General features: G+C 35.4%; 1 protein-coding gene across 5 annotated transcripts in view; it reads left to right on the top strand.

Moving 5' to 3' along the window:
• The window catches only part of LOC124634547 (peripheral plasma membrane protein CASK), a 232416-nt gene that overhangs the window by 201672 nt on the left and 6681 nt on the right, over window positions 1–24063 (top strand). For 3 of the 5 annotated variants that reach the window (XM_047170163.1, XM_047170162.1, XM_047170160.1), the window contains 4 exons: window positions 21797–21988; window positions 22796–22960; window positions 23297–23365; window positions 23704–23733. In XM_047170163.1, coding sequence (XP_047026119.1) covers window positions 21797–21988; window positions 22796–22960; window positions 23297–23365; window positions 23704–23733 — 456 coding nt within the window. The remainder of the gene's footprint in view (window positions 1–21796; window positions 21989–22795; window positions 22961–23296; window positions 23366–23703; window positions 23734–24063) is intronic. The other 2 variants (XM_047170164.1, XM_047170161.1) reach the window with 1 other exon arrangement.

Raw genomic sequence — 24063 nt, 5'->3', positions numbered from 1 at the left:
ATTCTCTTGCTTAGATAATTAAGTATGGCTTAAAGAAGTTGAAGTTCTTATTATTTTACCTTAAGTTTTCAATCTTTTTATGATTCTTTTATACCCCTAAGAGGATTTCAACTTTCAAAGACGACACTGAAAGTCAAGTACTCTTGAAGTCGACGGTTTTATGTGGGAAGCAAAATAAAATCACTTTATAACAAAGGAAAAAATATATCAGGAATGGGTAAATAATCATCCTCGTTTTAATGCATATTTTCATTGCTTAAAATTAAATAAAAAAATAATAGGTTCCAACAATATTTTATGAAATGACTAGTTGGTTAAAACGAGGTGTTAACCTCGTATTCTATTTGGACCTCGTCCTCGTATTTTTTAACGCGTTTAAACAAGGATGTTACAGTAGAACAATGAAACATCATCTAACCGACTATAAAGAAAAACGTACAACACAAATTCGTAATCAAAACAGGAACAGTAAAACCAAAAGCCTTTGCAATTGTGCATGCAGGCACACTTGCAATAGATGCAAAAAAAAAACGTCTTTCTATTGGCACGGGACCCCAGTTACAATCGTTCCATCTTCGTTTTTCCTACCTTCATGTTTTCAGTTAAGTTTTATAGTCCCCGTAGGGCACACTCGGATAACCCAATCGATCATTACTGGCTTCCCACTCAGAGCTCCGTTTAATTTCGTACTTCACCAACCAGACTATTTGAGCGTCAAATTGTTGCGAAAAATTGATAAACCCTTCCCAATATTCGGGGTGTTGGTTCAGCTGGGGGTAACTACTTTGTTTTAGAGTACACCTACAATTTCAGAAGAAATATGTTTTGTTTATAAGGAGGCAGTAAAAATAAATTATTACGAAAAGGGTCTGCGGACAGAAAACTCGAGCTCATATATTGTTTTTACAAGTGCTGGAATAGAGACTTCGTAGCTTTTAATCGTATGCACGCACAAACACCGTATGTAATGGATAGTATAGACGAAGCGACAAACTCCTAATTCAAGCCATCATAACAACCCCTAAAAGACGTGTACACTAAATGCAGTAATAAATTCAAGCTACTTAACGATCTACTTAAAACCCGCTACACCTTCATTTACAAAGTAAAAGGAAAACAGTGTAAAAGGCAAGCCAACGAGTCTTTTAAATATTCACAACAATAACTGACACGTGACGTACAACTCACTCAACCTCCGCTCATACTTTTTGCAAACACTTAAATATTAATGAAGGAAAAGATAGACATTATCCGGACGGTGAATGCATTTTATTCCAGTCTACGGAATATAAATTCAAGTGATATTGTAGTTGCAGACAATGCTTTGAGACGGTAAACAATGGTGGCAAGGTTAGATATACGACTGTGTTTTTGTATTCTTTAAAATTAATGAAGCTTTTGTGCTTTAATTTATTTATTCCTTTATTTCAGGCAACTAGGGCCCATAAAAATACAAATACACATATATCGTACATTACAATACTTATAAACTAATACATAAAAATTCACCATATCAATATATATATACAATACTATATCTATAAAAACTTAAACATACTATAAATACATAACAAATATTCTTAAAACTAATGCACACGATGTGTCGGCGTAATGTATTCTTCTTCATTATGTGGTGAACTGTTTTTTTATAATGACACTAGAAGAATAATATTTGTTATCTTCTTTCTCGCTTGCCTCATTCTTTCCTCTTCTCTGTAATATTTCACATAGCATCGTACTAATATTATGTTTTTTGGACATAGTGGTAGGCTCCATTTTCGAATAAAGCAGTATAACTATGGAAGATAATAGGTACTCTAGCTAGATCATGGAAGCTACCAAACCTCGTGCAAGTTATATCATAAAAGGCAATCAAAGAGTGTAAGAATGCTACAGATGAAACACCCAATTTCCCTCAGCTACCAGAAATAATGAAAGTGATAAATATGACATGATTACCTGTTAACAAAACTTTCCCAATATACTTTTCCGAATTGATGTTAGGGGTTATTATACATAGAACTGGTTGCAATTACATGTGATATTCACGTTATTTCACGGTAAACTTTATATATTTTATATAACTTTTATTTGCCTTAGTAGTGTCACATACTATGTAGTATAGCATTGTCGCCTCCAATCAAAAGTTTTATGACTTTACAAGTCCCTACTTTTTATGGCGATTGAAGATAATCGTATAGGCCCTACTGAAATCGGATGAAATCGTTGAACAACTAGCTTTTATATAAAAAGCACTAACCATATCACCTCTTTAACTCCTTAAACATTAACAATCACGACGATAGGAGACTATTATTCTCAGATAAAAAACATTAGGACCATACCCAGGCTCTGATATACATCGGGATTTTTAAGGGTACCAGACTATTTAACATACTTTCTTTTATTTCGACTTACTAACATGTTTTTCAATGTAGAGCTTGGTGGAAAAAATACTCATACTAAATCTTTAAATTAAAACGCCTACATTTTGCTGTACTGTACAAACTCTAAGAAAAGAGTCTTTATTTTAACAAGTTACCCGATCACCAAAACGCATCTTCAACGCTGTAAATATGCATGGGCAAATCCCGCCAGCTTAGGGGAATCCTTTTTTCATCAGTGGACGTCTTTCGGCCAGCCAGCTGGTTATATCAGTTCACATCATAACAAAATCTAAGCAATAAATTATATTTGAACAGGTGTATCATAAACACAACTTCGTATAACTCTCACGTAATTCCGCCATCAAACACAATTTGTCAAATACCCGTTAATTAGTGCGTGCACGTTCGTTTCCTAAATCCAACGAACCAAGTTCGAAACTTGCGTAGTAAACACTCGTTTAATGACTTACTCACACAGACGTAGTATGTTACTTCTTAACTAATTAGTTTAGTATGACTATGTACTATATTATATGTAATAGTATACGTAGCTGTGTATTACCTTATTTACTCAAGAGACTACATTCGGGTCAAAAACTTTAGAATCGGCACAGGTAATGGAAACTACAAACTTAATTATTAACTTCTGAGAAATTTTGTTCAGTTTCGATATACAAAATTAAAATTAGTAAATTCGGTATCACGAGCGTCCCGTGAGAACTGTTTCCCATTTCCGAATAAAATGTAGCCAGTAATAGTGAAGCTTCCTAACACAAAAATTTTACTTCAGATCGATCCTGCTGTTTCAGAGCAATTAAGATAAATATAATCATTTTTCTACATTAAGTACCTATATATTTCTCTCATATTATTGTCCTTTCTAACAGTTTTACATACGCTATTATCACACATCCACGAACAAAACATATGTATATCGCTTTTGTGGGATACAAATGTAGCTGGTCTAGATTAATTACCCCCAAGTGTGTGTGAAAGTCAAACACTACTGTACTGAATCACCTGTCTCGAAACTTTAAAGTCTACAAACTTGGCAGGTAGGATTCTAATCAGATCACACCTGCCTACTAAAGGATATCTAGACTGAGTATAAATCATCACTAGAAAAGTAAATAATACTAAAGCACTTTCTTGAATCAAAGGGTTCGAATAGGCAGTTTCAAGCTGAGGTTTATTTTAATACAACAAGTAAAACGAGCGAATCATCATCATCCTCCTACTCTTACCACAACTTTGTTTAGGGTTGGTATAGCAATTCTTCCTCTATACTTCTGAATTTGTCGTCATCTCGAAAGTCTCTTATTCTTTTCTCACTTTATTTTGTATGTTAAGTTTAATCCAAGGTCTAGGTCAAAGATCTAAAGTTCTGAAGCACTTTTTTTCTCGGTTCTCATATAGAACTTTTTCACATGAAATAAAGAGTTATTCACTGCGTATGTTTACGGCATCTTGTACGTTTATGATTTACTGCTACTGGGTGACATTCCCACAAAAATCTACCATGCAACTTTATTTAATAAAATGTTTGTAGCTATTGGGAGTAACAGAGTTACGTTTTAAATAGGAAGTGCTGACATTTTGTTACATTTGTATTGAAAAACGAAACAGCCAAAATGTTTCTCGATCACGTTTGCACAATTCGCCGCATTTCATATCCGGAGTACAAACAGTTCCCAGAAGTTAAATAATGCTTATTACATTTCTGCGGCTCAATTCATAATGTGAAATACATTCATGGACTCGTAAATATAAATGAAATTTATAACAGAATATTCGAAATGCATAATGCATTTGTTTCTACTATTAGATTGAAGCTTTACAACCCAATATTCTAATTAAAGCGGATTTTGTGCTGTAGTGCAGTAAGATTCTTCCTGAAACACAGGTTTGTATAAACCTACATCAGGCAGGTCGCAACATACTACATTTGAAATCCTAGTATAAACATCGTATACCTGTAATTTATTTAAATTAGTCATACAATTGTATTAATTATAAGCTGTAATTTAACCTTTATATAAGAATATACTATGTACCAACTTTCTGTGCTATATAAAGAAAATTCTGTGTTAAAAAAGTTTTACGTAATAAATTTTATTTTTTTATTTTTTATTCTAAACCATGTTAGAGAATATAAATGGGCTTTTGTCTACGTAACTCTGGCAATGTTTCTATTAAATTAACATTATTTATTGTTAACTCAGATAATATCAAAACAATAATTTATAAACACATGAAATATAATAATGCATAATGGATCGGAATCTATCTGCTGTCTTCTGACTACTGAACTTAATCTAGAACATACCTAATTAGTCATGTACACAGACAAAAAGACATAGACATCTGGGCAAGATGTAGCTGCAAAATACCTATTATATTACAACGTCCATTACACAGTGACTTACAATAGCCGTTTTCACGTGCCACTAACGTACGAGGTACTGCTAAAAAATGCAATAATTTCCCCCAAACAGTTACACTACGCTGGCCTATCGCCAACACACATTTGCGTCGGAATTATCGCATAAGTAGCCTCCACGTACATACTCATAGGCTTTCCTTTCATCGGCAGATCAGCTTCCAAATAACAAGCACTTTGTACTCAACGGTCTATCATAGGAAAAGTTTCTAGCTGATATTCTAGACTACGCAATCAAAGTATTGATCCCATCGTATGTTATTTCATTTTTTAAATAAAAATACTAACTCTATTTACAATGCAATATTTGCAATACGGATCTGAAAACTAAAACGTATATTTTTATTTGAGATCTGATGCCAAAGCTAAATATTAAAAAATATCACATATATAAAAGTTAAATCGGATTTATTTCAGATCAAAAATTCAACTTTTAAGCTAAAATTGAATATGAGATTAAAGCTTCGTATGAGTTAATTTAAACGCGGTTTCTTGACACTACTCTTCCAACGGTGTCGATAAATTCTGACAAGAAATTGCCCGCTGTGGCTTCACGTGGCGAAAGAAGTACAGCCTACCCACTAACATGATAATGAAATCTGAACCCTATAAGCACATACATGATCATGAATCTGACACTGATATAATAACCAATCTAAGCAATTTACGACTTCGTTATTGCCTGAACATTAAGATACGCTCCATTAAAAGCAATAACGCCCTACAAACTACAATGAAACACATAAATAAAAGCACCCAAGTTCAAACATATTGTCAGTTATATTTTGCGTACAGCTAGCTGTTTCATTAAAATTATTGCTAACCACATTATTAATGTTCATAAACAAATATTTGCATGAATTTAATTTAGTACTTCATTATTGTAAACTATTCTTTATTCTGATGTTGATACCACTTAAATAAATAAAGTTTTGTTTGCTTAATTTGGTAATTATGTTGCGGCACTATTCCATTTATTAATGACTAGTTGGATTTATTAATCTTGATACTTTCTTTATCCTATAAAACGTTTCTGTTTTGTAGTGCTAATGTGTCACTGTTTCTAAGCCACGTTTCTCCTAATAAAATTTGCACGATTCTGCCTCCGCAAACGACACCACTACCGTTGCCTAGAACAGCGAACCAAGTTCGGTGCTGCAACTTTTAACAGCCTTATCCTCAAGAGGCGATCTTTTTTGGTTGTCTCTAAAGCCTCGTTTTATTCTAAATTTTAAACTTTTAAATACTGACAACGATCTACGTCGACTTTGAGAAAAACCTTGAGATATGTATTTTTTTTATTAATTCCTTCCTCGTTTATTTATCAAACAAAAATCTAAAGTTTACTTGCTTTTTGTGATAACGTATTTCTTTCCTACTCACGTTTTAGTCTATAACTCATTCTCTTGCTGAAACTTTGACAACACCTTAAAAGTTACCACCTCTATTCATTTAAAATTCTACGTTGTTGAATGGCACAAAATTTTCTCGGTAGTCCCTCAGCGCAGCAAAGCTCCTAACCGAATTTACCCAAGTTAAGCTAAACAGAAAAAAAAACAATCCTGAATATTTGAATACCTGCAAACCTTTCTCTGACCTCTTTCAAATTGAATTATGTTTCCTTCAAAATTACAAATTGACTCATTTACTTTTCTTCGACTTCGTAAAGAACTTTCAATCGAACGATTTTCTTGTCGTTTGTATTCAAACCATATTTGATGTTTTTTTACAAAGTTGTTCATTCTAAAAACTGCAATATTTCACCGTCGTTCTTCAATTTGATTTTCTATAAGATAGAAGCTGTATCGTGATCTTGCAAATCTGTTGGGAAATAGATTTTGGATTCTTATCTACATCCGCAGTCTAGTTGGTATAGAAACTTTTGATTCCGTATTGGCTACAATCCAAACAAAACGTTACGGGTTTAGCTGTAGCTGTATTTTGGAGTCTATATTTTCTTTGCAGCTATTTACACCGGTCTAGATCGTATTTTTGGTATACATTTCACAACAAATTCGAGACTTTAAGAGGATATGGTAAAACATGAAAGTATTAAACATTTTTGTGAGTACATTGTGTTATTTTAACTGTAAACCAGAAACCTCAATTTATTCACATTAACGACATAGTCATAGAATTATTATGCGTCAATGCAACTCAAAAGGCAATTTGGACCATAGTTCTCTCAGACTGCCATCACGGAACGCAATTTCAAAAGATTAATGACAAATGGAATGGCTTGTGACATCAAAACCACTGTTTCAGTTCAACACTTGGGTAATTAATTTCCTTCTCATTTCACAGCTTGTTATCGTCGAATCTAAATCTATGTAACAGATACAATTTTCTAGTATATTTCAATTTTCCTTCTACAATTAGAGCAAAAGAAAAATTTCGCTTCTAGCAGTTGTTGCTGACCTATTTTCACCGTCAACTAAGCAGAGTAAAGCTTTGGTTATCATCGTAGACACACAGGCTAGGCAATTAGAACTGCCTTCACGTTTGTTTGGCTGTTCTTTGAAGAAAATATTGTTGAAAACACTTGCTAGAAGTATCAAGATTTTCCCTATATAAACGATAATGATGCCCGCAGTTAATTGATTCATATTTTTATTAGTATTTAACAAAATTAATGTAACAACAAGTCCCCGTATTTCTTTCGTAATAAACTTCATAACTTCATGTTTAATTCGTTAACTTATTATATCTTCATGTAGATTTTAATCTGTCTTCCATGCATTTCGTTTTCTGATTGTTTTTAGAAGTCCCCTATCCTTTATGAGGGGTCTTGTTCAAATGTTTGTGTGAATTTCACTTAGGAAGCGAAGTTTGTTCGCCCACTCTGCTCTGTTCTTCAACAGTTTCACATTTTAAGTGCCCCACATACGGGCCACGAGCAAACTCAGTAGGCTAAGCTTTTGGAATAGTGCTGCTAAGTGTCCCATCTACTTCAGATGTTTGGACAATAAAAATCTAGTTGGAAAGAGTGAAGATAAAAGAATCTTCTGCATTATGTCAATTAGAGACAAAGAAAATGAGTTTGAAATGATAATTTTCGAATCCTACCTTTCACCGTTCAGAAATAATGTGAAATGACCTCGCAATTTCAGACTTTCTAGGATACTTGATATTCCTAAAATTTACTAACTCTCGATGAAATATTTACAACAGTAATATATTATAATTTAATTTATATTGTAACAGACACAAAAACGTAAACTGAGATATTCATTATTATTCATAGTATTCGCAATATTTCGGACAAATCTTTACTCCATTGTTCCGAAATGAAAATATATATTTTTCAAGTCCTAGTTCACTGAATCCTTACATTATTTTATTGAGATGATATTTATATGAATAGTTTAGATTCTTATGTTACTTCTTAACCTACAAATTTTTCTATCGTTACGGCCTTGAGAGATATTGTTTTACTGCCAACACTATTGCTACGACGGGCGCACTATGCGAAGAAGTGTTTCCATTGTACTGAAACCTTTGCATAGCCAAGGAAAGTGGAAAACAAATGCTTCTATATCCGAGCCTCCAAGTTGACACATTTCAATGGTCTGAGAAAAAAAACGCTACTATAAAATCCCTATATGAAGCTTAAAGTAGTTGTAAAAATGCTCGTAAATAAGAAAGTCTTGTTTCCCAGAAGGATGTGGTACAATTTGGATTGCTACGATTCCAGCAGAATTATTTATTTGGTCGTCTCATTGTTCGATTGTTGTTAGAGTATTAATCTATTCAGGAAACAACAAAATGTGTACTGCGACGACATCTACATATCTTTGAGTCTCTTATGCCGAATTTTCAACTCTATTCTGTTAGCAATAAGTATAAAAGTCCATCTCGATGTGACTCGAAGTCTACATTGGTATACCATACTTACCCTTAGAAAGGTCAAAATGCGATAGTATTCGTGTAAGTTGGAATGTTTACATGAAAACATGTTTTGGTTACTTACGCCACTTAGATTATTTACTTAACGAATGCGGGTATTTTACTACCCCCGTTTTAAGACCCTGATTCCTTTGTACCTTTTGTTTGTTCGAGAAGGCCTTGTTTCCGAATATGATAAATGGCGGCCATATTTTTGTTGTTTGTATATACTGTATGTCAATAGACAAAGGATTGTATTTTAGTCTTCAGCGAAATTCTATGTGTTATAAACCTACCGTATTTACTGCTTGTTCTAACCACACTCTCTTTTATTAAGAAGTCCGTATTTGTTCCTAAATTAAACACGGCTTTCAATTCATCATTGTGTATTTACTTTATGGTTATGAGTTACTTCTGGGAACTGAATTGAAATGTTACCAGAATGCAAATAGTCGTAATTAGAATCTTGAGATGCGGTAGTACACCATAAGTTTCGAACCTCACTACCGGCCACGAAAGCACTTTGAACTTAGAATACCTTTAATCCTAGCTAAACTTCGATTGGAAACTGGAACGCGAGTATGAATAGATAAATGATATCTATCGGACTCTTAAGTAAATTGAAAGTTATTTAATGCAACAATTAGGTACTTCTCATGTCTCCCCTAAACAAGATGATAATCACAGAAAGACTCTTTTAAATTAGTGAATGTGTGTAAATAACAATGCATATTGTGAACTGGACCTTACTACACTTTATACTCAACTTCCAAACGCCATTCACACTTTCCACACATAACTATAACTTCGCGAAAAAAGAAAGAAATCGAGTGTCTGGAAACTAATGAAACTATCTGGAAAGTTCTGACGGCGTCGTTTATATAAACTTCTGAATTTGCATGAGTTATATTCTCAGTTTTGATCTTACTCACACCAAAAGTTTTGCATACTCCCATCGTAATTTATTTGCTTATGAAATCGACTTTGCTATCGACATCTTGGCGTTTTTAGGGTTCCGTAGCCAAAATGGCAAAAACGGAACCCTTATAGTTTCGTCATGTCCGTCTGTCCGTCTGTCCGTCTGTCCGTCTGTCACAGCCGATTTACTCGGAAACTATAAGTACTACAGTGATGAAATTTGATGGGAATATGTGTTGTATGAACCGCTACAAAAATATGACACTAAATAGTAAAAAAAAGAATTGGGGGTGGGGCCCCCCATACATGTAACTGAGGGATGAAATTTTTTTTTTCGATGTACATACCCGTGTGGGGTATCAATGGAAAGGTCTTTTAAAATGATATAAAGTTTTCTAAAAAACATTTTTCTTAAAGTGAACGGTTTTTGAGATATCAGCTCTCAAAGTCGTAAAAAGTATGTCCCCCCCCCTCTATTTTTATAACTACGGGGTATAAAATTCTAAAAAAAATAGAGGTGATGCATGCTAATTAACTCTTTCAACGATTTTTGGTTTGATCAAAGTATCTCTTATAGTTTTTGAGATAGGTTGATTTAACTGTAATTTACGGAACCCTTCGTGCACGAGTCCGACTCGCACTTGGCCGGTTTTTTTTTTTTTGTTTTTGAGATACATGAGAATGTTTTTAGGAATTTACTGTGGTATTATCGGCCGTACAAAAGTCTAAATTACTTACTTACATTACATTTGATATCACTACAAGTTCGATTTAAATATGTATCTTACAACATAACTTTCCTGACTTTCTTAATGTAGGGATTATTTTTATGTCCTCTCGAAACGGTTGGATGAAAATACTTAATTTCAAACTTGTTTGGCCACCTAGAAAGTTCAGTAATACTAAAATTTCCTTGAAGCTGCACGGAAGGTAAAGCACAAAAAACTTCATACCTTACGAAGTATAAAATCACTTCCCAAGTCTTTCCAGCGCTCACGACCACCATTTCTCGGGTACTTAATGAACGTCAAAAATCCTTTGAGGAAACTCCTGAAACTTTAGTGCACTTAAACACACGAGGACTTTAAGTTTGGTCATTGGTTCAGGTTACTTTGACAAAGTTTCACTGGCATTTTTAAAAGAAAAATACGTTTACTGCGTAATGTTTGCATTCTGCCATTTGTTCGAGAGCTAAGTATGAGCTCGTATCATGACATTTGTGGACCTGACATTGCACAAGTTTTCTTAAATGATCCCAGGGAGTGTTAAGTTTGAAGCTGTTTCTTGGATCATGTAATTGCATGACCTCGTTAACTTTTACGGCAGCAATTAAATTAAACATCACATGCATCTACGCACTGAGAGTTCTGCAGTGGAGATGATTATGTAAGGTGATCTTCACACTGCCCCGCATCACGCTGCATCTTGCGTGTCGACGCACCTACGCGCGTTCCTGCGGGAGTGCAGATCTGCATCATCGTGCGGGTTTTTCACGCACTCACGCGCGTAGGTGCGTTTTGTAAATTCACGCACAGCGATTTCCATTTTCAAATATACACGTCACGCCCATTCAAAATCACGCGCGGCATTGCGGGATTCAGTGTGCCATACCTTGCGTCTCGCCCCGCACCTACGCGCGGGGGTGCGTGTTTCTCCGCATGTATGTGCGTGATCCGCATGAACGCGCGTGGATGCATTTTCAGTGTGTTGGACTATGCGTGTTTTCCATACAAACGGAGATATTTCCATACAACGGAAAAAACGCATCCACGCACTACGCTGCATCATGCGGGGCAGTGTGATAATCGCCTATGACATTTACATACATACCGCTATTAAAATCCATATCTATGAACTAAATATTTGCGGAAGACGTATGCTTATGCGTCAAATTGAATATTTACATTTCATCCCCCAAATCCATTATCATCCTATTTGACTCTGCCGCAACCGATCGCCTCCTTCACATATAAATGTAATTTATGCAATCCTAACCACCATCATTTTCATTCCGCAAAAAGAATTTCTTCCAAGTATTTACCTTATCTCATCAGACTTTCATTGCTGGGTAAGAAGACCAAATAACGTAGGACTATGCAAGTGGAATCCCTCCCTTATTTCGTTCATATTACATGTCGGAGGCCTATCACGTACCGAAAGGTGGAATGTCTAAATAAGCAACAACTAGTCATAACCCGGTTTATTGTCACGCAAGTACCTGCGTGAATACTCCCCAGAGGTATATTACGACGGCTCTAGGTACAAAATTATCTGTCTTAGTTAATCACAAGACCGTGACAGTGGTTATTACACAAATTAGGACGATAACGTCATGAAATGAAGCAGTAGGAATAAACAATGGAGAAACTGGGAAGAGTAAAGCCATTACGTGACACCGGTAGTAAAAGCATGCTTGTAAATATATGAGGTCCCACGATTAGAGGAACGGTGTCAGCCGACGAACTTTAGGAATATAAAGGTGGGAGAAAATGCACGAAAAATACGAGGGCCGTGTAGAGGTGTCACGTGGCATAACTCTTATGTATATATGCGGAGAGGATTTGAAATCTTTATGATTCGGTGCTCTCATCGCATTTTCGTTGGCGAAGTTATTTTTGATCGAGATTGTTTCAGAGTAAAGGCTGATAAAAATACAATATATACCAAAGTGATTATTGAGTAAGTATTTAACGAATTTAAATAAAATATAAAGCGAAGTGTTTGCAGAGCTATAATTTTAAAACGCTAAAACTCGAGAACGGCTGGGCCGATTGAGCTGATTTTAGTTTTAAAATGTTTGTCGTAGTCCAGGGTAGGTCTAAACGGTGAGCAAATAAGGAAAAAAAAAATTGCGAGTAAGATTCCCGGGACGGGAGTGATTAGACAAAAACCAACTTACAGAATGCCGCAGAACCACAAAAGTAAAGTACTAAGACAGCATAATTCACTTAGTAAAGTATACCAATAACGAAATTTCGATGCAACTGCTCACCATGTACCAGGGTAGCATAACTTATATGAGTATACCAATACTATAGTTCGGCCATTCAGAGAATGCGTTCCTGACACGTCGCGATTGAACTGACGACGTAACTTTGCAATGGCGTTGCAGTTACGATAAAAATATTTTTGCTGGTTGTTTACCGTTTTAACAATTGAGGAGCATTAAAACAACATTATTATATCAATAATCAATGAATGTTATTACGTCGTCAGTTCAATCGCGACGTGTCAGGAACGCATTCTCTGAATGGCCGAACTATAAGTGTAGGTAGACTCTACTGCTCACCATGTACCAGAGCGGCAAAAAATACACCGGGCGCGGGTAATACCGCGGGGAACGGCTAGTTATAAATATATTACAAAAAACTAAGTTGATATAGAAAATTTTGAAAGTAATACAGTGTTCTTTTGTAGCGTAAACCATACAACATCTAATAAAAAGCAAACGTAACTTGTTAACGAGTTTAAAAAGTTAGAAAGTTTTATGTTAAATTAACTAACTATACCAATTGGTTGTGACGACCAACATAGATATAACTTTTAATTTTCACAACATTTTTAATACTCTCATCTTCTTTGGAGTTTTATCCTACAGCAAATGTAAATCTTATTAATCTTTGCTTTCTGTGTTGTTATACTTTTGCACAAAAATTTAATAAAAATTCGCCAGCTATCGTGTCGAATCAATATTCTCGGTACACATTTCATCTCATCAGGAATTCCAATCAGAAGTTTCAATCAATTATTAAACTTCGCAAAAAGAGCCCGTAGGCACTAAACCCGCGCGTATTCAAATTTAAAAATGCTTTGCCATGATTTGAATCTGAAGAAATGGTAATCTCATATCAGCGTTCCTGTATTCGTTCCCACACGCCAAGTTACAATATTTGACTGTAAATATTTATCCCTTCACCTGTTGTTACGATCATCGAAATAAATTCCGTTCGACCTTGTTAGGTGGAGCTTTTGTCCAAATATGTCCCTTGAAAGAGTTTAGGGAGCCCGTTCGTTAACATATTGTCCTATTTATTTTTAACTTTCCATCTGGTTTGTGTGTTTCGAGATATTAAATGGCCAATTTATAAATTTTATGCGGTTGGGTGAGGGCCATTTTAAGATACGGTTTCGTACATATTCTGCGTAGTAAATTCACATTCACTAGCATAATGACTTTAAAATAAACAAATGCTATACTGAACCAATTCTACAGGGTTACCTAGTGTTCATCCAAATTGCGTTTGCTCGTACGTGTTCACAAACGATGTATCCCTATGACATTTTACAATATATAGTGGATCGTTGGACCGAACAGTGATCAGATTACCACATAGGCTTCACTTTTCAGCCATGCTGGTTCCACTACTGTCAAAAAAAGTTCGAATTTTGTGTACTACAACAATTTCTGCTCACATTTATCCAGGTTTCGAAGTACTCTTTTTGTTGTTAGCGCATTCCAACCTTTTTCTGGGCTTCAAAAGGTTCCACACATCTGTGCTCTACATTCAACTGAGGAACAATGTTTTGACTGTTATTTATGTTATTTTTTTGTATCAAACAACGTGAAAGCGTCATCCGGCCTTTGTCGCGGCTCACAAACACATTAATAAATCTCCTGAATTGGTTCTGTGGCTCCGTCTACTGTCCTCCGAAGTCTAATAACGTTAGATAGCTTGTTTTTTTCCACTGACGTGAACGAATCCAGAAAGAATGACCATAATGAGATCGATAAGATAGTAGACAACAAGGTAATTTTCTTGAAACATGATCGATGAAATACAGCTTTCCGATCGTAATTCTTATAAAGTCCTAATAAATTTTTACACCCTCTTGAGAAATATTAGAAGGGTCATCTTTTTGGATCTACACCGTTAGGATGATTTATAGGTCATATAAAGATAATGAGTTCATTTTTCGTTTATTTCACCACCCAAGGATCGTTTTTATCATCTGTGCGTTTAACGCTGTCATTCTCGTCACGTTGAGAAGTCTTATAAATGTGTACATTAATTTTCGTTGTAGCGTTCCATTATTTTTATTTTTGATAAAAAAGTGTTATAAATTAATGCAGCTTTTCTCGCTTCTTCCGCAGAATGTTGTTATATCTGTTATATCTGTTAGATTTATGGCAACACTTGTACTGTGCTCACGCATAATGCCAAAGCGGTGTAGTTTAGCTCGTACATGGCCTGCTCCGGAAGCGTAATATACAATTTTCGTATTACATCGCATTATTATTTCGTCGGCATCATGTGACATTCTTGTTTTATGCCGTTATATTTGTTTATTGAGAGTACAACGTTTTGTAAATTCACCACCTTCTTCTGCAGTTACGCTTATAATATAACAACTTAGAGTTTTTTATCCAGTAGCAAAAATCTTGAAATCTTGGAGATTATTGCCCTCAGAACTTTTTTAAACGTATGATCTCAGTTCTATTATTCTTAGATCAATTAATAAACGCTTACTTTCAGAATACATTGTAGGAACCCTTTTCGCAGACACGAATACATGACAGTATTAAGACATAAAAAATAAATCGCGTCCTTGCACAGGGAAATTTAGTGTGCCACCCACGCTACGTAAATGGCACTTTGCATTGATATACGGCGGAGAAGTATTTTTTATTGCTGAATTTTGTGACATCTGTTGTTTACTATGCATTTTTTGGCTTAAAATAATAGAATAGAAATTTGTTCAAAATATTTCATGAAATCTTTCATAACAAGCAATAGGTATAGGAAGGCAGAAATATCGAACCTTCTCGATTGCGATCTCGCAACCGAAATCAGACCTCATTATTTTTTCACATTTAACTTCGAACATCTAAGTAGCTTATCGGAATAGGCTATTTCAATTCCCCGTGGTCCAGTTCACGAATATTGAATAGGCTGATGACACAAAATTGCTTTTGTTACATCATTACCGTAAATTTCCAGTGTTTTAGCCGATACATCGGCAGAATTGACCAACTAAGCTGTCTAACTGAAATTTATGGCCGCATTGTTTTCATGGCGAATGAACCTGGCTTAGTAATGTTTATAGATATTCCCTTTATCCCTTTGTTTTTATTCCAATGCTCAAAACAACTTCATTTGTTATTCGTGCGTGATCAACCAGATCTTACTGAAATGGAAACATATTACACAGTTTTATAAACTTGTTTTATTACAGGTCACGTTTAGTAAAACTATTTGCTTTCTCTATTTTCCGTTGTTCACATTCCTCTTCTACAAACTGAAATAGCTCGCATTTCTAGGTTTACAAAAAATATCTCGTGAGCCAGAACACTAACTATTCTGGTAAAAAGTTTGTCAAGTTCCTGATAAACGACAAAATTATACATGGTTTGCGCTTATATTTCATTCCTTTGGTCCTACAACTATAAATTTAATGCACGTGTGCTGGAAAACGCTATAGCGACCACGCAGCAATTTTTCATCCACCACGTCCAAACATTTACATTGCTTTTTTGATCCTAGTCTTTGCTGAAGTTTATTAACATCTGACTTGTTAGCAGTTGGCTGTACCGCGGCAGCTCACGGAGCGGTATTACGCTGTCACCGACTGTCATACCGACCGACTGCATCGGGCGAGACTCAACTGTAATATCAAAAGGATTTATTGTTTACCGTAACAACGCTGACTTTATTTATTGTTTTATCCGGACAAAGTTTGTGTGCCATTTGTATTTCCAGCTTAAACCTCGACAATTTTTACTTGCTTCATTATAACTGACTTTACTATATCATGTGGTAAACGACAAATATCGACATAATAGGATAGGTCGTAATCCTAAATAAATTGAACCATTCATTTCGTAGGTCGATAACATTGTAATTATTAATAGCTATCCCCCAACACCGAAGGTCCATTGTTTTTGCGCAATGCTCATAGTCGTGTACCTTTAGGATATAATAGTGAACGCACGTATAACATTATACAACAAACAATACGTATTGTTCCAAGGTTCCTCATAATTCCTCATAAATAAAGCACACATATGAATGGTAGCATCACATATTTATTGTAGGCGAATACACCTAATCTCATCATGTTTAGTGAATTTGTGTGAGAAATATCAACGTTCATTGTGCGAGGCTCTTGTGTAAACCTAGTCCAATCAACGTAATTGATTTCTTAGCCTTTGAGCTAAAATAAAAGATCCCACTAGCTACTTCAGAAATTGCTTCATTCTACAATTGATTTCAAGCGACCCGTACCTAAATCTAAGTGGCACATAAAACAATAAAGTGCGTATCTGTAAGAGGATCAGATGTCCCAAAACCGCAGGGTGAGACGTTCCCAAGTTATTTATCGCTAATGTTTTAGTGGGAATCGTCCAAGATGTCGTTTGTGTAGTGACAGGTAAAAGTTTTCTCCAAGACTGGGTAATCCTCGGCTTATCTTGGGAACATAGGATTTACAGTTCCTCAGGTACAGATTGGTACGTGCAAAGAGCAGCTTTATCGATAAGTAAGACATCGAAAAGCAAATCAATAAGTACGCAATGATGACACTAAAAATATTCAAAAACAAAAATTTAGCATCATTTGTCATGAAATAAGGACAGTGACTAAACGAAGGCAATCAACGTGTAAAGCTTTTAATGTTCTTAAAAATAACAGTCAAAAAGGTCTTTCTAATTATGTCTTCTTGGAATGATTTCCCTTTACTTACGCAGAATAAAATATTAAGTGTCCACGGTGCTGCAGCATTATAAAATACATTTCCTTTGCCATTTCTTTAATATTTAAAAAAGTTCAATATCCGTTGCTACATCCTGAATCCCATCTTAGATCATTACAGTATAGAGTTTATTTTTCTTACGTACTGTTACATTTTCCTTCTTTCCTTTCTGAAATATTTCCTTTGAGTTATTGACTTCGATTTATAATGCCGGTTGTTTTTGTCATTTAATCTGTTTTATTTTAAGCAGAACGGATTTCATACTGGGATATTCTGTTTTGTGTTTAACTTTACAAATTCTTTCTTCGACTACGTTTGTTCTGTTGATTTCATTTCTTCTTTTTGATAGAAGATTATGTTAATGATAAATGCTATTTATAAAATTATTTTCGAAAGGATCTCTCTTTGTTTATTCTTTTGAGATTTTTTTTGGGTGTTCTTAGAATATTACACTTTGTAACAAAGAGACTGTCCAAGATAATCTACCAGCTGCTTACATGAAAGGATCGGATCACAACGTTCAATATATTCTAAAGTACATTTCTTATGTATGCAAAAATCAATTATAAAAGCTATGAAGGATAAACTGAAAATCAGCATCAAGTTTGATTCCATGTCGTCCCGTCAATTACATAACGAGGCAACGCGCTATTTGATTTTAATTACTAATTATACATGAGTAATTAATCAGTCTGAAAATTAAATTACAAGGACACTGGCTTTGTTGACGACGAGTTCATATTTTCATAAAAACCAATGACAATTTTTGGTGTGGTGGTGTTTTTTATATTAAATCGTCGTGTGGACATTTACTTAAAGTGAATGCACCCCGAGCCCTAAAGATATCATTGAGCGTGAATAAACAAGTCAGAAATGGGTAGATATACTTTTCCTACCATTCATACATCTCTGTTTTAGGCTACATCTGTCGCCCTGTTAGAAGTTACTTGAATGTGAAAATGCCAGAAAATAAGTTAATCAAGTTTCTCTGCTTCTTGATTTGTTTCGTACAAGTTCTCGTATTCCACCAAGCCTTTCAAGAATCAAGTCCGTCGGAGGGATGAAATTAAATAGAAATCTCAAGCTGCAAGCGTTCAGTACGAACGCTATTAGATTATACTTGAAGATTTCTTCAACTGACGTAAACGTGTAAGCGTTAACATTATTTTCTTTTATTTATTTGATAAAAACGTTATATCTCCTTAATTTGAGGCTAACAATGAAATGAATAATGTTATTATTTAACCTACGGAGGAGGACATGAGGGTTATTTAGAAGAGGCAATTAATGAGCTCTCAAAACCATACGCCAATTTGAGTGAGTATGATCTATAGGTTATCGCTTATATTGTTTCAGTAAGCAATCTTCAAAATATATGGTACACAATCCAATAACACTCAGAAACGTGATCGTAATACATTTAGTTTCGACTTTGTCTCAACAGGCAACAATTCTAAGTCAGTATTATATTGCTATCCAGTGCCTTGACAAAGTGATGCCAGCGGCTACATAGCTACCTATGTGGCCGTGATGCTCGAATTAACATACGCGCTGAGTACTGTCAAACGCGCACCTGAGCTGCAGCATGTGATTGAATTAAAGTCTGATTGTCGATAAATTGACACGCAAACCTGTAGCAATTTTGGAGCACGGAAACCTTTATTGGGGAATACTTTAATTTTGTATTTGATTCAAACGGGTCATGACGGTAAAGGTACTTTGTAGCTTTGGAATGGGTTATTTTTTAACCCCATTCTAGAGTTTTGATCAGCAGTTTAAGATGGAATCATGATATTCATATTTAAGGGCTTCTTAAAAGGTTATCACGAAAAAAGGAACTGGTGTATTATGAGTATTTCTTCCTCCGCAGCTTCGATCAAGAGAAGTACATTTTAAGTGGCTATCATATCGTCATTTGTATTGGAAACTCGATATTGGCTCTGGCTGAGCTCACTGAAGCATGACATTAATCTCAAGTTCGAATAAAAATATTGGGTCATCGCATCGCAAAATAGGAATAGTATACAACGCTGTTCGCAGGCAGGTCAAATGAATACAATATCAAACCCACTTTGCTATCTGGTTTGTATGCGAGCTTTTCAATACTCTCTAATGGCTTGATGGTATACAGTAGTTCAAGATGCAGTATGGAATCTACATCGAAAATTGACTAAGTACTTAAATCTAGAATACAGAACGTGCAGTGTGGTGCGGTTGTCGGCAAATTGGAAATGCTTGAAGCGAACATCCGCAGCTTATATGGCTTAGGAATGGTAATACGTCGTAATATAGTGCTGTAGATTAATTATATTGTGAAACCTACCGTTAAAGCCATTACCTTGACTGCTGCCACTTAAGTGAATAGCTTAACAACGCTTATTGCATCAGTATCTTTAGAGCTATTTATTGATATGGCCGGATCATGTATTGCTGGCATATTCATTCGACAAAATCGAAAGATTTGTCGCAAGGAAATAAAACGATTATACTTCGATGGTATAATTTCATCGACAATACCTTTGTCGTCGTAGCAAACTGAATCTGATACAACTTTGTTCGGAGCCTCGTTATTACAGGTATTGTTCGATTAAGTTTTATTTGTTTGCATTATACGCTAAAAGTAAATTATAGTGATTATACTTATGTGCCGTAGTTCATTACAGTGTCTTTGTTTACTTCAGAATTTATTCATTTTTATTTCCATCAGAAAATAAGTCCATTATCGTACACCTCATATTATTTTCTTTTACAATATCATCTTAATCACCTCCGAATGCATTAATAATCTCCTCGATTGTTTCATAATCTGTCATCGCCATTACTGCCATGTAATCCATTAATTCTCCATTAGCACCAGAACGTGCTCTATTATCAATGTGTGCAACCTCACGTATTTATCACTTTTACGGCAAACTACTAAAATTGTATAATTAAACTGCAGAACAGATAGGAGATCTTCATATAAGCCTTGCTTAGGCAGATTTGTGGCGGCGCATTAGCACGTAGCTGGATTTATCTATGTTTTATCCAAATAAACAGAATTCACGGAACAGCTCGCCTACAACAATAGTCGCGCTGCACGGTTCTGCATTACCATACGAATGGGCACTGCTGTTTTTGTGATAGGAATTAGTGTAGCAGTGAATAAAGGGACTTCGCTTCACTGTTCCACAGTTGCATTCACAATTTTGTTTTTAATTATTCAGACGATTCCCAAATGGAAGAAGTAAATTGCCTGATGAAAAGGTTTTTAGAAAACTTGGTGCAATTTTTTATCTTACCCTGAATTCGTGAAAGGTCTTAACTTTACTTTTAATTACTTAAGTACTTCAAGGTGAAAGCCAGAACTCGCACCTTTCTAATTTATTATTTCCGAAAATTCTGGAGAAATTACGCATACAACTTTTGATCATAAAGGCATAATAATTTGAACCAAAACTAATTAAGGTTCGTTCAGTTGTGGAGCATAAGTTGAGGAAGCCTCTGTACAATTTGTAGGCTCATACAATATGGTTGTAATTCTCAGATGAATAAAATCCTTATAGCAGTCAAAGACAAATGCGTATCATCGAATTTCACTTTGATGTTGAATTACTTACCTACTAATTATAATAATGTATATTTTATAATTAATTAGAAATTCCTTGTCACAAAAATATTTGTTTTATCAAAGAAAACTTTGGATTAACGTATATTTTTACATACAGAAAATATTACAGCACTTGACTATCGAATCAGGCTCTAAATTCCAGCTTATGTCGGCAATACGTTAGTTTTTCCTAAAATTTACGGGGAATTGAGCAATTAATACGGATCGAGAGCTTTTCGGCGATCACACAGCCGTTCATCATTCTCGATTGCATATCTGAGGGAAATTCGTTGCGGTCACCGATACATTTGGTGGATTACGAGACTGGTGCAATATTGGCATCGGTTGTTGGGGATAAACTACCAGCCGGCCACAGACGTATGCCAAAAATCGCTTGGACGTAAAATGAAAGAGGCTTGCTGTAGGCATAAACGCAGAACATTTTAAATTTGCCATTCAGTATGCAGCGTGTAGCTGCTGAATTGAATTTGAGCTTTTAACATTTTGTTAAAAGCTGAACGTGAGTCCAAAAATAAAATTGAGACTATAATGTTTACTTTACTGGTGTTTATTGACTTCGGTGAAGGTTTTACTTCTGAATAATCTATCTATATCTATATAAATAAAAATGAATTGTTGTTCGTTAGTCTGATTAAAACTCGAGAAAGGCTGGGCCGATTGAGCTGATTTTGGTTTTAAAATGTTTGTAGAGGTCCAGGGAAGGTTTGAACGATACGAAGTTCGCGGGATCAGCTAGTTTAATAATATTAATGAATGTGTACCTAAGGCTTTAAAAACATGTCGTGTACATAGACGTAAATAGCGGTGGTGCGTGTTGATAAAATTTGATTTCTTAAGATTTTACTCGACTCAATATTTTCTTTCCAGGCTCTACTTCAGGCACATGATGTGGTCGCCCGCGAGGTGTACGGTGAAGAGTCTCTACGGGCGTCACCGCCACCGGTCAACGGCCGCACCACCGCACCACCGCCTGAAGATGAGGACGACACCGAACCAGAATTCGAGAACGTGACCAGGGTCCGCCTCGTGCAGTTCCAAAAGAATACTGATGAACCGATGGTAAGAAATTATAATAAAGTAATTGAGTTGATCTAAAGAAAGGAGTGCTTCATAAATATTTAAACAATGTCTCAGAATAAGATAATTCTCATACCACAATTACCACCATTTCTACAAGCTTTCTTAAATAAAAAATGACAACGACTGTCGCTACAAAGACGAGATAAAACTGAGCTGGAATATTTCGAATTCTCCAAGGAAAATCCTAAAATCTAAAACAAAAACACGACCGAGACAGAATGGTTTTAGAAATATAAATATTGACACTCATCTCAAAGGCCTTTGTTCTGTTACCGTGGTTAGCAAATACTGAATGTCGTCTCAGCTGTGTAGATAGGTACGTGAGTTTAATCGTTGCAGATCAATGAATCAGTGCCAAATTCGCTCAACCGTCTATCTACTAATCTACTCCTTTGTCTGTGTAATCTACGTGCTCATTAAAATTATTCTTATGTTTAATTACTTATAAACACATTTTGGTGACAGCTTATATTGCTAATGAAAATCTCCGTTTCGCGAAATTTTAATTAGCAATCCAAACATTTTCAATGTTGAAATTGGTTTACAGTTTCTTTTGTGGATACAATGTTGGTGCTAGATTTACGAGAAAATCGAAGGGTTATTGAATATTTTCTGGAGTTTATTGATCTCGAATTTTGTGTACACGTCATAAACACCACGCTTAGTTCACAGAACGTTCAATAAAGGTCTATTAAGACCTGTTATTTAGACTTAAGACAAAATTATTTGCGATTAAAACACTTGATGAACCTCAAAGGCACTAACGATATCAAACCGCATTTGCAGGGGATAACACTGAAATTAGCAGACGACGGGAGATGCATCGTAGCCCGCATCATGCACGGGGGAATGATACACAGACAGGCGACCCTGCACGTCGGCGATGAGATCAAAGAGATCAACGGCACGCCCGTTGCGAACCAGTCGGTTGCTCAGTTGCAGAGGATGCTGGTATGTGCTTTGATAAATTACGGTGCAAAGGGGAATTTTGTAATTAGGAGAGTTTAGTTAATCTTTTGGTCAAAAATATTGGCTCGGAGCTTAGTCTTATAATGGCTGAGGGCACGCAATATGTGCAATGAGTAATTACAAGAATATGTAATGTTTTTGTTTTTTGTGTATTTTGGTAAAGAAAGTTTAAACATAGGCAAAAATGTTAACTAAACTGAATTACTCAAATGGCATGTTATTTATTTTGGATTTTTGTCCAACTTAGGCTAAAAAATATCATGTCGTCAATGTAAAGAATATGTTGTGTGTTTATTGGTTTCAAATAAAATTTTACAGCGTGAAGCTCGTGGATCGGTGACATTTAAGATAGTGCCCTCATACCGCTCCGCACCGCCACCCTGCGAGGTAACACCCATTTTATCTACTATTTTGTGAGCATACAAGGACTTGACGATATCCTTTAGTACACCCAGAGTTTTTGTCAGTGTGGTTTTAAAACAGTAGAATGTAGCTCAGTTTGTGCTAATACTAGTTTGAATTGAATTGAAATTAAAAATATACATAAATATTGTTTTTGCAATTAACACGATAGATAGTAGTGTGACTCTAACGCTTGTTTTTCACTAAAATAGCAAAATAAGGCGACAAGCGCACACAAATTCTTCACAAAGAGATGCTTGTCTTGGAGCATAAACACATTGGTAATAGAAGAGATTTAAATTTTGTATTTTTGTTCTAACTAGCTTTTCCGGATAAAGCCTTCGCCCGTGCTAGTAAGTAGCGAGACCAGACCCGTTGCTACTTTGTGATATGTTTATGTGTTCTGTTCTATGTTGTGTTATGTTCTGTTGTTGTATGTCACCTGGGCATGGCTGCGCGACCCCGCGATCTCCTCCGTTTCTGTGCGCTTGTTGTTCTTTTGTCATCGCTCCACTCTCATCTCATCTCACGTCATCAGCTTTACCATCATCCTTTCACCCCTTTTGATCCAGCACTTTCGATTTGGTTGCATTTTAATCCAACAAATTAATACTTTATCTGCTCTTGAATTGGCATTCCTTTCATCATAATTATCAATCATGATCATCCATTTATGCGTGGCA

Source organism: Helicoverpa zea, chromosome 11 (assembly GCF_022581195.2).
Source record: "Helicoverpa zea isolate HzStark_Cry1AcR chromosome 11, ilHelZeax1.1, whole genome shotgun sequence".
NCBI classification, from domain to species: domain Eukaryota; kingdom Metazoa; phylum Arthropoda; class Insecta; order Lepidoptera; family Noctuidae; genus Helicoverpa; species Helicoverpa zea.
This window is presented reverse-complemented; position numbering and strand designations above follow the sequence as displayed.